Source organism: Rhincodon typus, chromosome 28 (genome assembly GCF_021869965.1).
Source record: "Rhincodon typus isolate 14 chromosome 28, sRhiTyp1.1, whole genome shotgun sequence".
Classification (NCBI taxonomy): Eukaryota; Metazoa; Chordata; class Chondrichthyes; order Orectolobiformes; family Rhincodontidae; genus Rhincodon; species Rhincodon typus.
In genome coordinates, this window is record NC_063359.1 from 13,629,991 (window position 1) to 13,644,409 (window position 14,419).

General features: G+C 41.5%; 1 protein-coding gene across 1 annotated transcript in view; it reads right to left on the minus strand.

Annotated features, from left to right (window-relative positions):
* LOC109913486 (pappalysin-1-like) overlaps positions 1 to 14,419 on the minus strand; it is a 277,630-nt gene that overhangs the window by 49,420 nt on the left and 213,791 nt on the right. The window contains exon 20 of the mRNA XM_048613637.1: positions 13,417 to 13,488. Within this exon, the coding sequence (XP_048469594.1) occupies positions 13,417 to 13,488 (72 nt within the window). The remainder of the gene's footprint in view (positions 1 to 13,416; positions 13,489 to 14,419) is intronic.

Sequence of the window (14,419 nt, forward strand, 5' to 3'; positions counted from 1 at the left end):
ATTCTACCCCACCCCGATGGTATCCCTCGTGCCCAATTCTACCCCACTTACACCATGCACTGTTCCTGCAACAACTCGCCACTGCTGGAATATCCTGGATTTGAACAATACCCCTGGCACTGCTGCCATCTTTAAATGGCCGTTGTGCACCCAGACAAGCACTATTAGTCCAGAGTGTCCTTAACAGCTCCTGGTATTTGCTCTGAACATGGTAGACAAGGTGAATTTAGTGCCCCATTGTGCTGGCACTGTCTGAGAAGTCCTGGTGGGCAGGATGGTGCATAGGATCAGCAGAGTAGGCAACTTCACCAAAGGATGCCAGCCTGGCCTGAGGTTGCCACCTGGATTAGTGTGGTCTGAAACACGCGGAGCAATATCTAGTCCTGTCAGAAGAAGGTCACCCTCTCCACTCCACCAACATAAGTGCTGCCATCTTCTCTCTGATACCTCACACTCACTCCATCTCTGCTCCTGTATCCACCTCCGAACAAGGCTCATGCTTTATCTTGTCACTACTGCCCACAACATTTCTCCACTCACCCTCTCCTACCTCAACGCCCAACAGCACCAACACTGTGTGCCCTCTGTGCTGCTGACTCACTTGCTCGGGGCACCTCCCCACTTACACCAAAATAACAGCTGCACCACCCATTTTCATCTCCCTTAATATCTGCCTTTCTCTCATTCCTGAAGGAAATTAGTTCACAATTGGGCAGAAAGAGTCAAACCAGATGTTTGGCTGTCCAACCTTCAACTCTTCGCCTGTTTTGAGGTCAGCATTTGGACTCTGATGGCCCCCCAGCATCTGACTGACTGTGCCCAAGTGTCTGGACTGTTATCCAAATCTGCCTTTGAGTTACTATGCCAGCTCCCCCTGAGTGAAGGCTATCCCCTTTACTTGACTGAGGACTGTTCACAACCATAATAAGCTTCGTGGCTTTGTATCTTTGCTAAATGACACAGCATTATAGAAGTACTCTGAGCTAGATATCTCTCGTTCAGACGGCAAAGTGCAAGGCAATGCAAGGCAGGAACACTGGTAGACTCTGTGTGCGAGCACTGTGACAGCAAATGAACAGATGTAGCCTGGTGCATATCATGAACTAGATGTGTGTCTCTGGGTGCACAGTATCCTTGCTTCAGCATTTACAATGATAGTTACTGGTGCAGCCCAAGGTGTAGCACTAAAACAAAGAAGTGTTCTGTGAGTGGATCAGAGATGGACCATGAAGGTTCCTGGAGACTGGCAAATGTCAGACGCCAATGTCTGTCAATGTGGGTGTGTGGCTGGTGCCCATGGAGCATGGTCTAAGATGTTAATTACTGGTGTCCAACATGGAGGTCCTTTAGATCAAGCAGCGAGCTGAAGTTGCCAATTACCCGCCCTAGTTTCCATGGCGAGAATTGCCAATTCCTCCCATGGAAACCAGATTGGTAATTCTCAACATGTAGCTTGTTCAACATGATTGGTAAGATCGCACGTTGAATATTAATGACGTGAATTGTGCCTTTAATTAGGCATTTAATAATCTATAGTTGCCCTTGATTGACAAGTCACTGTTGCCTAGCAAGAAACCTGTCCAGCCACTTGGCAAATACCTAAAAAATGCAGTGGAATACTTCAGATACTTCATGCAATTCTGCCACAAATCTCACCATAGGCCACGATGCTCAGACCCCTATTGAATTCTGACCATTGACACTGGGTTTCTCTCCACACAGACACTGTCAGAACAATGGAGAATTTTCAGTATGTTCTGTTGTTCATTATGGCTGTGTTGGGTTTAGAAGCATGTTAACTATGTTGATTCACAACATATGAGTACCACACAGCCAGATTTGTAAAGTCAGAAAACCTAGACTGAATCACAAAGCACACTCAAAATAAATATGGCAGAGCACAGGTTAAACTGCATGGGGTAAAATAACTCATAGAGGGATGCAAAAAAATTTCTTAAACGCTGTTGGAGTTGGACTCATCCAGCAAGTGGACAGTATTCCATCACACTTCTAACTTTATGCTTTTTGGGGTGGCATGGTGGCTCAGTGGTTAGCACTGCTGCCTCACAGTGCCAGGGGCCTAGGTTCAATTCCACCCTTGGGCCACTGTCTGTGTGGAGTTTGCACATTCTCCCCGTGTCTGTGTGGGTTTCCTCCGGGTGCTCCAGTTTCCTCCCACAGTCCAAAGATGTGCAGACTAGATGGATTGGCCATGCTAAATTGCCCATAGTGTTCAGGGATGTGTAGATTAGGTGGGTTATAGGGGGATGGGTCTGGGTGGGATGCTCTGAGGGTCGGTGTGAACTTGTTGGGCTGACGGGCCTGTTTCCACACTGCATGGATTCTAGGATGTGGAACGGTTTTGGGGAGTCAGTTAGCGAGGCACTCGTCACAAACTACTGAGTCTCTAACTAGTTTTGCGGGCATAATATTTATGTAGTTAGTCCTGTCATGTTTGTAGTCAATGGTGATATCTAGGATGTTGATAGTGAGAAATTTGGCAATGGTAGTATATTTGAATGTCAACGGCATGGAGATAAGTGTAGATGGTCTTCACCACCTCTTAAGCAGTGTGAAGTTTCTCTGCACTCAGCCCAAACCTGAACATTTTCCATGTATGCTGCAATGTGGAGCTGCTTCATCTAAAATTTACAAATAGTACTGAACACTGTGCAATCAGCAAACATCCCCACCTTTGACCTTATGATGGAGTGCAGGTCATTGATGAAGCAGCTGAAGACGGTTATGCTGAGGCTAGCAGAGTTTTGGGCTCCATATCTAAGAAAGGATGTGCTGGCCTTGGAAGGTCCAGAGGAGGTTTACAAGAATGATCCTGGGAATGAAGGGCTTTTCACAGGGGGAGCAGTTGAGGACTCCAGGTTTGTATTTGATGGAGTTTATTAGGATGAGGGGAATCTCATTGAAACTTGCAGAACACTGAAAGACTTTTATAGAGTGGACATGGAGAAGATGTTTCCTCTAGTGGGAGAGTCTAGGACATGAGGGCATTGCCTCACAGAAAACTGTGGAAGACAAGCCATTGACTGTCTTTAAGACAGAGATAGGTAGGTTCTTTATCAGGAAGAGGTTTAAAGGATTATGGGAAGAAGGTAGGAGCATGTAGTTGAGAAACAAATCAGCCATGATCGAACAGTAGAGCAGGCTTGATCAGTTGAATGGTGTAATTTGCTCTGATATTTTATGATCTTATGATACTGCCCTCAGGAGTGCCTGGAGGAATGTCCATTGGCTTAAAATAACTGGCCTCCAACAACCTTGACCATCTGCCATTGTTTGAAATGTAACTCATGCCATGTAGAGACTCTTCCTGAATGTCTATTGACTTCAATTTTTCTGGGGCTGCTTGATGCCACACTCGATAAAATGCTGCATTGATAACAAATACGATCAGCAACTTTAAGCCGCAGCTGTTGGTAAGTTCTGCACTTGCCGATTTGGCACGCCAATGCACTGATGTCCGCTTCCAGAAACCATTGCCGTGTAAGGGCCTCAGAAAGCAGCAAAATAAAGAGGGAACTTAGGCAATTACTCTCACTTCAAGTCACTTTTGGAATTCAGCTCTTTTGTCCATGCGTGGATCAAGGCTTCAATGAGGTCTGGAACACTTACGTTCCTGGTGCACCCAAGCTGTACATTAGAGAACAGGTAATGAGTGAGTGCTGCTTGAAAACTCTGTTGACAACACCTTCCATCATTTTGCTGCTGGCTAAAAGTAGACTGACAGGGCAATAGTTTTGTTTTTGTTATGTGGTCAAGGGACATAAGCATCATTGGCCGGCCAGCATTTATTGTCTGTCCCTCGTTGCCCTTGAGAAGGTGGTGGAGAGCTGTTGTCTTGAACTGTTGCAGTCCATGTTCTGTAAGTAAACTTACAGTGTTATTTGGGAAGGGTTTCCAGAACAGTGAAGGAATGATGATATATTTCCAAATAAGCCTGGTGGGTGGCTCAGAGGTGAATTTTGCAGTTGGTGGTGTTCCCATGTATCTGGTGACAGCTCTTGACATCAAGGCTGCATTTGACTGAGTGTGACATCAGTGCACTCTAGTAAAATTGGAGATAATGGAAATCGAGGGAAAAACTCTCCGATGGATGGAATCATAGCTGGCACATAGGAAGATGGTTGTCTCCCCTGACAGTCATTCCTAATGTAGTTGCCTTTCCTGATGTTTGTTAACTTTTTAAAAGTTTGGTTATGTGTTGTTAAAGTTCAGCCACAAATTGAGCTTTATAAAGAATTACAGTCAACTCGCTGCAAAAACGCCAAATGATTTTAGCAGATTTACTTGTTTGTCAGTACAGAACATCAGTATTACTGAAAAAAAAAACAAAGAATTTTACTGCTGAGATTGGATTTGCCTTGCCTTTTGTGAACAAGATATACTTGAGCAATGTCCCACGTTGCATCTGCAGTGAAATGTGAAAACTGAAATATCTTGTCTAGGGATGTAGCCAACGTGCCCTCAATTTTTTTTCTCTAGTGTGAGATCACTGAGATTTCGAAACCAGAAGTCAATGTGTTGACTCGGTGATCACACCAATCTGTGTGCATGGAATCTCATACAAATGTAGAGGGAACATTGAACGCGGCTAGTTTGGAGCACATATTTTCAAAACTGCAGCCAGCTTTTGTTGGGACCGTTGCCTATCCTCTATACCATCCAGCGGTTGGATGGTAGGGTGGTGAATCTAATTAGTTGAAGGCTGTCTGGTGTGTTAGTGTGAACTTCAAGATGATGCCAAGATGGATGAGCAATGTCTGGCTGAAGATAGCTGTAAACAACTCAGACTTGCCTTTTGCCCTCATGTGGGATTCAGAAAAATACTGGGATGAAGAAAATGCAAGTCATGAGGTTACAGTGTGATTGAACAAATTCTGCTGCTGTTAAGATTCCCAGCTTTGAATGACAGAATCAGTTCCCAATCTATGCCATTCAGTCGGTTGGTAGTGCCAAACAACAGGATAGAGGACAGCATCAATATGAAGACAAGACATGGACTCCACAATGGAGTGGTAACATTTACAAATAGTGTCATGATCAGCTGCATCTGTGACAGGTAGATTAATGAGAACAAAGTTGGATTTCCCCTCTTGTTTCTCTCATAGAATCCCGACAGTGTGGAAAGAGGCCATTCAGCCCATTGACTCTGCATCGACCATCCGAACAGCATGCCACCCCATCCCCGTAACTCCACATTTACCTTGGCTAGTCCACTGAACCTGCACATCTTTGGACTGTGGGAGGAAACTGGAGTACCCAGAGGAAATCCACGCAGACACAGGGAGAACGTGCAAACTCCACACAGTCACTCAGGGCTCGAATCAAAGCCAGGTCCCTGGTGCTGTGAGGCAGCAGTGCGAACCACTGAGCCACCGTGCCACCCACTCTCATTATCAGTTATAGGCCCCAGTCTGGCAGATGATGTCTGACAGGGCTCACCCAGAAATCGTGACAAACTGTCACACTTGATGATGGACAGCGACGTTCTTCAGAGGTCTGCCGCTACAATCTGTAATTGAGTAGGTTCATCAATTTTTGCCATGTCATTTGATTGTCAATTATGCTGTCTCAATAATTTTTATTAGCTCCCTTTTTAATGCTGCTTCCAGAAAGAAAAACAAAATGTTGTGTGCATTTTGTTTTCTCTCTTTCATAGTTAGGATAATATTCCTGCAGATGCTTTAATTCTTCACCAGAAAATCCTGCATGTTTCCGTTCTCTCCTAAGGGGATCAATGGTAAGATTTTTGGTCTCTCCACATCGGGTCACTAAGGTTGAATAAGATCTAATGCGTTTCCCAGCTTGGTTTAAATGTGTTCATTGAATGCTGAAAGCTAATGGATTTCATTACTTTTGTCATTAAAATTTAAAGCAAAATTAGCCTCTTATCGCCTTGAGAATACATAACCTTGTCTCACGTGCTATTTATAGCTGATCATTACTTACATTCGTGAAGGATTTTATTACTACCTGAGGTGTCCCAATGGATATGTTGAATCATTCCTGTGTTGAATACATGTCCTGCATTTTTAGAGAATTCACTGGCCAATTCAAATGTCTAAACTGGGAAAAGCTGCTGGTTCCTATTTAGAAAGAACATTGAGTGTACATGCAAGTGCAAGTTGCACAATTACAGACTGACCTTTGCCCTGCCATAGAACCTTTCCTTGACTTCCTGAATCTTCGATGTTCCTGGTGTTTGTTGTGTTGCCAAATTAGAGAAGAAAATAGAAGTGTTGAAGGCAATATTTGTGTGGGGTTGCGTCGGAGGCAAAGTAAGTGTATCCAGTGAGTAGCTGAGCTAGGAATGTCCTTGATGTAAATGCTGATCTGTATCAAGTTCATTGATTTCATTAGGCCAGTGGTTTGTACACTGCATTTGATCTTGACTACTCAGATTAGGAATGGTAACCCTCTCCAATGTTGCTACTTAAAATGCACTGACTCCTGGAAGTATGTGTGTGAGCAAGGCAATGTATAGATCAGCTTTGAAAATGATGCCTTACATATTCAAATTATTTCCCAGCCCATCCTGTTAAAACTCACATGAACAATTGCTATGTTGACAAGGCACCAGGGTGCATTATAAACCTACAGAAACGTACCTCAGTGTGGAATTAATGTTTTTTGCAGTGACAAGCAAAGCGAGGGAAAAGCCTCCTGTGAACATTAATAAAACTGTGAGGAACTCCATCACATAATCATCTGCCTTATCCTTCTATTTGCTTGATAGGCACCACATCCATAAGCATCAACTCCCCGCACCACTGACATTCAGCAGTACCAGTGCGTACTATCGATCAGATGCCCAATAGAAATACGCAAGATCCTCAGGCAGCGCTATCCAAGTGCATGATCACTTCCATCTAGAAGGACAAGGGCAGCAGATATATGGAAACACTACCACCTGCAAGTTCCCCTCCAAACCACTCACCATGGTGACTTGGAAATACATTGCCTTTCTTTCACCATTATGGGCCAAAATTCTGGAATTCTCTCCCTGAGGTCATTGTGGGTCTACCCACAGCACACAGCAATTCAAGACACACCAGCTTCTCAAGGGCGAATGGGGACAAGCAATAAATGTTTGTCGAGGCAGAGACACCAATGTCCACTGACTGGATAAAAATATAAATATATAGTCTGCACAAACTGTCTGTTAATGATTACCAGTCACCTCACTACATTAATCACAAATGAACTGAAGAGACTCAGTAAAATTTATGCCGAAGGTACTGAATATCTTGAGTCTCAGAGCAATTAAGAAAAGCAGAGTATGACTAAGAATGATGCCTTACATATTCAAATTATTGAATTCAAATTTGAATACAAAATTAATGGACTAATCCATACTGCAGGCAAAAAGGTTGAATTTAATTTATGACCCTACATTGTAAATCATCACATTACCTTAAATCCCTTCCATAAGGCTTTCTTTGGCAATTGTACAAAACATTTCACAGTAAAGTGGGAGTGTGATAGAATGCTTTGTATGAGGTCTCTATAAGTGGAACCTATGCACTGGAACAACACATGTCATAAGTATGGCATTAATAAGGATTCAGATCCGAAATTGTGGTGTTAACTCTCTCAGGTCTAGACTTCATTTTTGACCAGTGGAGTGTAAATAGAGAAAGAAGTACTAGGAAGGTGGAGAAATATCCTTTACATGTACAGACTTGGGAAAGAATCAAATGAGATAGATTAGATCTTAATAAGCAACGATTCATTGAAAGAATGTTATCTATACATCATTTTCGGTTTGCACTCGAATACAAAGAAATCCCCAAAGTATTGAGGGATTTTTTTTCCCATTAACGTAACACCAGTTAACATATTTAGGTAGAGCTTTCTCATCTCTGAAGCTGACTGTGTTATCAATAAATTTAAATAAATAGCCATGATGTGGAGGCGCTGGTGTTGGACTGTGATGGACAATGTCAGAACATTGTTATCGTCCAACAGGTTTATTTGAAATCGCAAGCTTTCAGAACTCTGCTCCTTTGGCAGGTCTGATGAAGGAGCAGCACTCCGAAAGCTTTTGATTTCAAATAAACCTGTTCGAGCATAACCTCGTGTCATGTGACTTCTGACTTAAGTAAATAGGTTAAGCCTATTAGAATTGTTGACTCAGAAATCTGATACAGACATATGTAAAGTTCATATGATATCACAAATCATAACTTCCTTGTGATAATCTTTTAGAAACCTCCAGGAGAATTTTGCCTTGGACGATAGTGAGTGGGCAGTTCATTTTATATCTCTACTTATTCCACTTCATTTGAAGCCAAAGCAAATAAAAATCACAAGTGATGTGAAATAGGCTACAGACTTGTCACCCACTTTAAATCGATGTACAAAGTTCTAGACATATAGTGAAAAAAAGTTCCTGATTAAACAGGAGATTAGCCCTAGCTGTCTTGAAATATTTTTCCTCCAATTCCTGTCAATAGGAGCATACTAACATGTGGAGATATGGCATATCGGGCATGATGTAGTGGAGAGTTCTTGCTTTCTCTTCATCCTTCAATCATTGCTTTTCACAGAGCCCTTGATCTTAGTCATATTGGGCTTGATCTTATTACAGAAGGCCTGTCTGCATCAGGTGCTACTCCGGCAGTTAAACGGCCACCCTTGTGTCTTTCTCAGGACCCTGGTAATAGAAATCTTGCCTACCTGGACCTGTTGGCTAATTGGCTACTCTTCTGAGTGGCAGTGCCACTGAGGAGGCTCTGGCCTTTGCCAGGATGATGTGTACTGGACACCCAAGGTCAATGAGCTGTACCACAGGTAGGATTATGGAGGTATGGCTTTCAAAGGGTGGAGGATGCAGGAGTAGAGATGTAGGCAGGGCCTAGCAGTAAGGACAAGGGTGGACGAGTCAGAGGAGCATTCTGTGGATTGTCAGGATTGTCCCTTCCCTCTGCTGTACTCTTCAATGATGGACTGAATGCCTTTGAATGAGAAACAACTCCCCAACCATCAATGAGACGTCAAGGTGGATGCACTGTTTTAGCTCTCATGGCGGGCACATGTTGATTATCCATCTGCAGCTGGGTAAATACCAGCTGTGTTGGAATGAGGCTCATGTGATCAGGGATTATCCAATTAAGGGCTGTAGTTGGTGGAAGGGCAACAAATCCAGCTTAGCACCTTCCCGGCCCGACTTAATTCGAACAGAGGTGGGCACACAGCAAGGTTCAGGCACGTCACCGTCTGCCTAAGCACAAACCTTTCCTGTTCCATGTGTGCCACAACAGACCATAAGATTGTGCTATTTGGTGGAGAGACTGTGAGAGGATTAGGGTATAGAAGTTAGGAACCTCTATATTGTGGGGAATGGAAGGAAAAGTGGATGAGTTATTGTTGAGCTATTGCTGTGTGTCTCACTGTGGCTGAGTTAAGAGAACAGTTGGCAGAAACTGTGGCTGGAAATTGTGTGACAGTGCTCTCGGATTCTTAGCACATGGCCTGCAGACTTGGACAACATGACGAAAAGGAGGTGAGGTGTTGGGTAGCGGTTATTCTGGCAATTGATTGCTGCAATTACTAGTGCAGTAATTCATATTTGTCACAACAACGTTCCACATGGAGATCTGAACTTGAGCAGAGGACAAGAAAAGGCTAAGTTTTCTCACAGGGAGCAAGAGGAAATAGTAGATACCCTACTGTCAAAGTAATATTTATGCTTTGGAAAGGGTTCACAGAAAAACAACAGGGATGTTTCTGCTTGCTTAGTGCTCTAATTTATGAGAGGAGACTTGCAGTTGAACATTTTTTCACTGTCAGAAAGAAAATTGATGAAAACCGGTCTGTACTTTTAAGCTGCTGCAAGCCACAAGTAATAAAGGTGCTAGTAACTATATTTATTTACCTGCTAATGTAGAACTAGCACAGAATTAAGAAACCTCTAGCAATATGTTATTTAAAAAAAAAATAAAGTAGTTATTTCTTTTTCCCCAAAAACCTCTCCTTGTTGTGGATACCCGAAGCAAGAGTCATCGTAAGAAGTGTTCAAAAGGACAGAACTGACAGCTGGTTAAGAATGGATTCAAAGCTATGAACACAAGTATGTCCAATAATGACAAAATGATACATCGCCATGGCATTTCTGACAAATATTCATCATAGCATAAGAATTTCTCAGGACATTAGTGCAAACCAATGCAGGAGTAAAATATTAATGGAAAATCTGGAGCTATACTTGACAACTTTAGAAGATCTATGAGATTTTCCAAAAATTAAATTCTGTTAGGTGTGATGAGGTTATTGTATACGTTCTTCTGAAAGAGCAAGCTTGATCATTCAAATCTGCTCTCTCTCTATTTTATCAGAGGATAACACCCAATTGAGTAATATTCTCCAATCTTCCATCCTAAACTGCACAGTCCATTCCTCTGACTTGGGATTTTTTGCTTATTTGCTCCTCTTTTTTGCAGTAGCACAGGGAAAAGTTATGTTTAACCTCTACAGGACTTGACATACAGTCATACAGCTCGGAAACAGACCCTTCGGTCCAATCAATCCATGTCAACTATGTCCCCAAAATATACTAGTCCCACCTGCTTGCATTTGGCCTTTATTCCTCCAACAATTTCTTATTCATGAACTTATTTAAATGTCTTTTAAACATTGTAACTGTACCCACATCCACTACTTTCTATGGATGTTCATTCCACATCTGTGTAAAAAAATTACCCCTTATGCCTTTATAAAATCTTTCTCCACTCACCTTAAAAATATGCCCCCTGGTCTTGAAATCCCCCAGCCTAGGGAAAAGACACCTGCCATTCATATTATCTATACCCCTTGTGATTTTATAAGGTCACCCTCCAACCTCCGACACTCAACTAAAATAAGTCCTAGCCTATCCAGGCTCCCCTCATTCCTCAACCTTCCATTCCTGGCAATTTCCTGGTAATTCTCTTCTGAACTCTCTCCAGCTTAATAATATCCTTCCTATAACAGAGAGACCAGAAATGGATGCAGTACTCCAGAAGAAGCCTCACCAATGTCCTGTATGACCTCAACATGACGTCCCAATTCCTATACTCTAAGGTTTGAGCAACGAATACAAGCATGCTAAACACCTTAACCACCCTAGCTACACATCATGCAAACTTCAAAGAATTATGTAACTGAGCACTTAGGTCTCTCTGTTCTGCAATACTACCAAAGCCTTACTTTTAATTGTATATGTCTTGCCTTTGTTTTTTACCAAATGCAATCCCTCGTGTTTATGCCACTCTTCAGCCCATTGATCCAATTGAACAAGATCTCTTTGTAATCTTAGATAACCTTCTTCACTGTCTACTATACCACCAATGTTGGTGTCATCTGCAAACTTACTAACCATACTTTCTATACTCTCATCTAAAACATTTATATAAATGACAAACAAAAGTGGGCCTAGCACCAAGCCTTTCATCTATGTAAATACAGTCATTGAAATCCCAGCACTGAACTATGTGCCAATCCACTATTTAAAATTTGCCAATCTGAAAATGGCCAATTTATCTCAATTAAAAGCAACATAATGTGGATGTCAGAGATCTGAAGTTAAAACAGAAAGTACTGGAGAAACTCAGCAGGAATGGCAGCATCAATTCCAAAGAAGAATCGATGTTGGACTTGAAATGTTAGTTCTGTTTCTCTCTCCACAAATGATGCCAGACCTGTTGAGTTTCTCCAGCATTTCCCGTTTTTATTTATCCTGATGCACTGCATGTGATTTTCCCATTAAAGAAAATTATTGCAGGTGGTCAGTGTATTAGGTAATGATTAACTTGCTTCCCCAACTCCTGAGAAAATGTAACCAATCGTGCACCATTCCGTTTAAGACTGGCAGAGCATATTTGGGTTATAGGCCTCAACATTGGCATCATGGGTTACCAGGAGCTGTTTGCCAATTGGAGGCTGGCAGCTTTGGGGCTGAAGAGCTGCTAACTGAGGCCTACTTCTCAGAGGATTCAGTATGAAGGAGATAAGTTAATAACATTGGGCTTCAGCAACTTCCTAAAAATGTACATCTTATTCAGCCTTTGGTCACCTTTATCGAACTTCCTTAACACTTGGCACAACTATTGCTCTTGTTAAGCTATGCTATTAATCACAGAAGAAACATGGATTCACCCATCTCTGAATTATATAAAACAATATTTCCACTGCATTTGGGGATGTGAATTACCATTAACCTGCTCTCATTGACCTTCCAGGTTATGGAGGTCATGGGTTTGACTAGCATTTTCCGGGAAGCTTTGGTGACTTTCTGCATTGTGCTCCACACATTAAAGGAAGGTGGCTATTATCACTGGGCTGTTAATACAGAAATCCAGGTAATGTGCTGGGTACCTGGGTTTGAATCCTGCCACAGCAGATGGTGCAATTTGAGTCCAGTAAAAATCTGAAATTAAGAGCGTAATGATGACCATTGTATTATGAGATCAATTATCGGAAAAAAAAATCCCTCTAGTTCACTAATGCCCTTTAGGGAAGAAAACTGCTTCCTTACCTGGTCTGGCCTACATGTGGCTGACTCTTAATAGGCCTCTGGGCAATAAATGCTGGCCTACCCAGTGATGCCCTCATCCCACGAATGAATAAATAAAAATAACGTACAGGCAAAATGTTTCACTGGAAGATAGAGTGAATGTTTGAGCTGCTGAATGGAGTGAAGATCATGCTTTATGTGACAATATGCTTCTTCAAGGCTAATCATGAAAAGAGTTTTGCTAGTTTGGAATTTTCATCCACTGATACGAACCTTGACTTTTAAAAGTGTAGTCCGTGTTTAAGTAAAATAAAACAATCTCTTCTTGTGTGAAAATACAGATCAGATTGGTCTTAACTTAGCCAGTAAAACTGCAAGAATCAACACAATGTGGAAAATTATTTATAACCTTCTACTCATTCCTAGCCATTCTTCAATCCACTACGCCATGTGTTGAAGCATGGTACTTTAACATACACTTTCAATGACCCTCCAGTTCTTATATGTCATAGTATTTATCTAACAATTGATTGCAGAGGTATAAAACACAATAAACAAGAGCACACCATGTTGTGGTATCTTATTATGGAGACAAATCGAAGTAACAATAATATTATTAAAGGTTTCAAACAAACAATTGGTTTTCCATCATGCTGTTAGATGTGTTTTTGCTGAAGACAGCTGACCTGTCAGGTGGGTATTATGAGTGATTCAGACAGTCTGTCACCACAGGCAAATGCAAAAGGATTAGGGAAGGAAATTCAAAAACATTGATATCCCTCTATTTGTTTAGCTGTAAACAACTGAAAAAAAAAACTTTCTTCAGGTCAATAAATCCATTTAGCAAGGCAAGAATTTATATTTCTACCAATGATAACCTACAATCATGTAGTGAAGGATCTTACCTCACACGATTTAATGCAGTGAATCATTTCAGGGTGTGGGTACCAGTTTAGTCCTGCTGTACAAACAATATTCTGTGAAGAGAAAATAAAATCAGAGTTGTTATAAGTGCACTCAGAAAAAGTTTGCTATCTGCGTGGCGTCTGCCTCGATTATCCGCATTGTTTCATACATGGTGATTTAGTGTACCAGTCTGCAGAGCAAAACAAGGTCACATGGATTTCTCAATGTCGTGGTTGACTCACCAACCAAACAAGGTTTAAGTGGTGATTTGTTAAAAGCCTTTCACTTGTGTCCTCCTGTAACATAAGACACTGTTGCTGGCTTTTGCTGGACAGTCATTATTGAAATGTGTGTTTTAATAGCTTGATATGCAAGGTGTTATCATTCAATATCTCAACAGGTCAAAACGTTGGATGTTAGAATTAAATGTAGAATTATCACTATTTGGTTTGATTGTAATGCAATAATCTAATCCAAGACTTAAGATGGTTTAACATTAACAAAATTGAGTAGGTGGAATGAACTCCATATTTATAAGGGAGGATGGCAAGGAATGATTATAAGGCAGCAATCAGTGGTAAGGCAGTAATTCTTTATTCCATAAACAATGCTGTACACATATTTATTCTCTGAGCTCCTGAAATTAGACTGATTAATCCCTATTTTGTAATCTTTAATGCATGTTTTTATAGGTTTTATCAGTTTGGGGTCTGCAGTTAGTGGAGACAACCTGTAATTATATTCAGATATATACTGCCACTCTAGAATTTTATCTGCTTATTTAACTGTCTTAATTGACTCTTGCTTTTAAATTTGTTGCTATAAAATGGCTTGGAAAATTTTACATGATTTATCCAATGGGCAATAATGTCTGACCTTCATTCAGGTGGCCTTAAGGGAGCACTGTCTCCATGACATATCCCTTTTACTGTTTCACGGACAATCGTGCTCCCTCCGTTTACAGAAACAAAAGGTTCAGTGTTTTATCCCATTCCCTTTGCA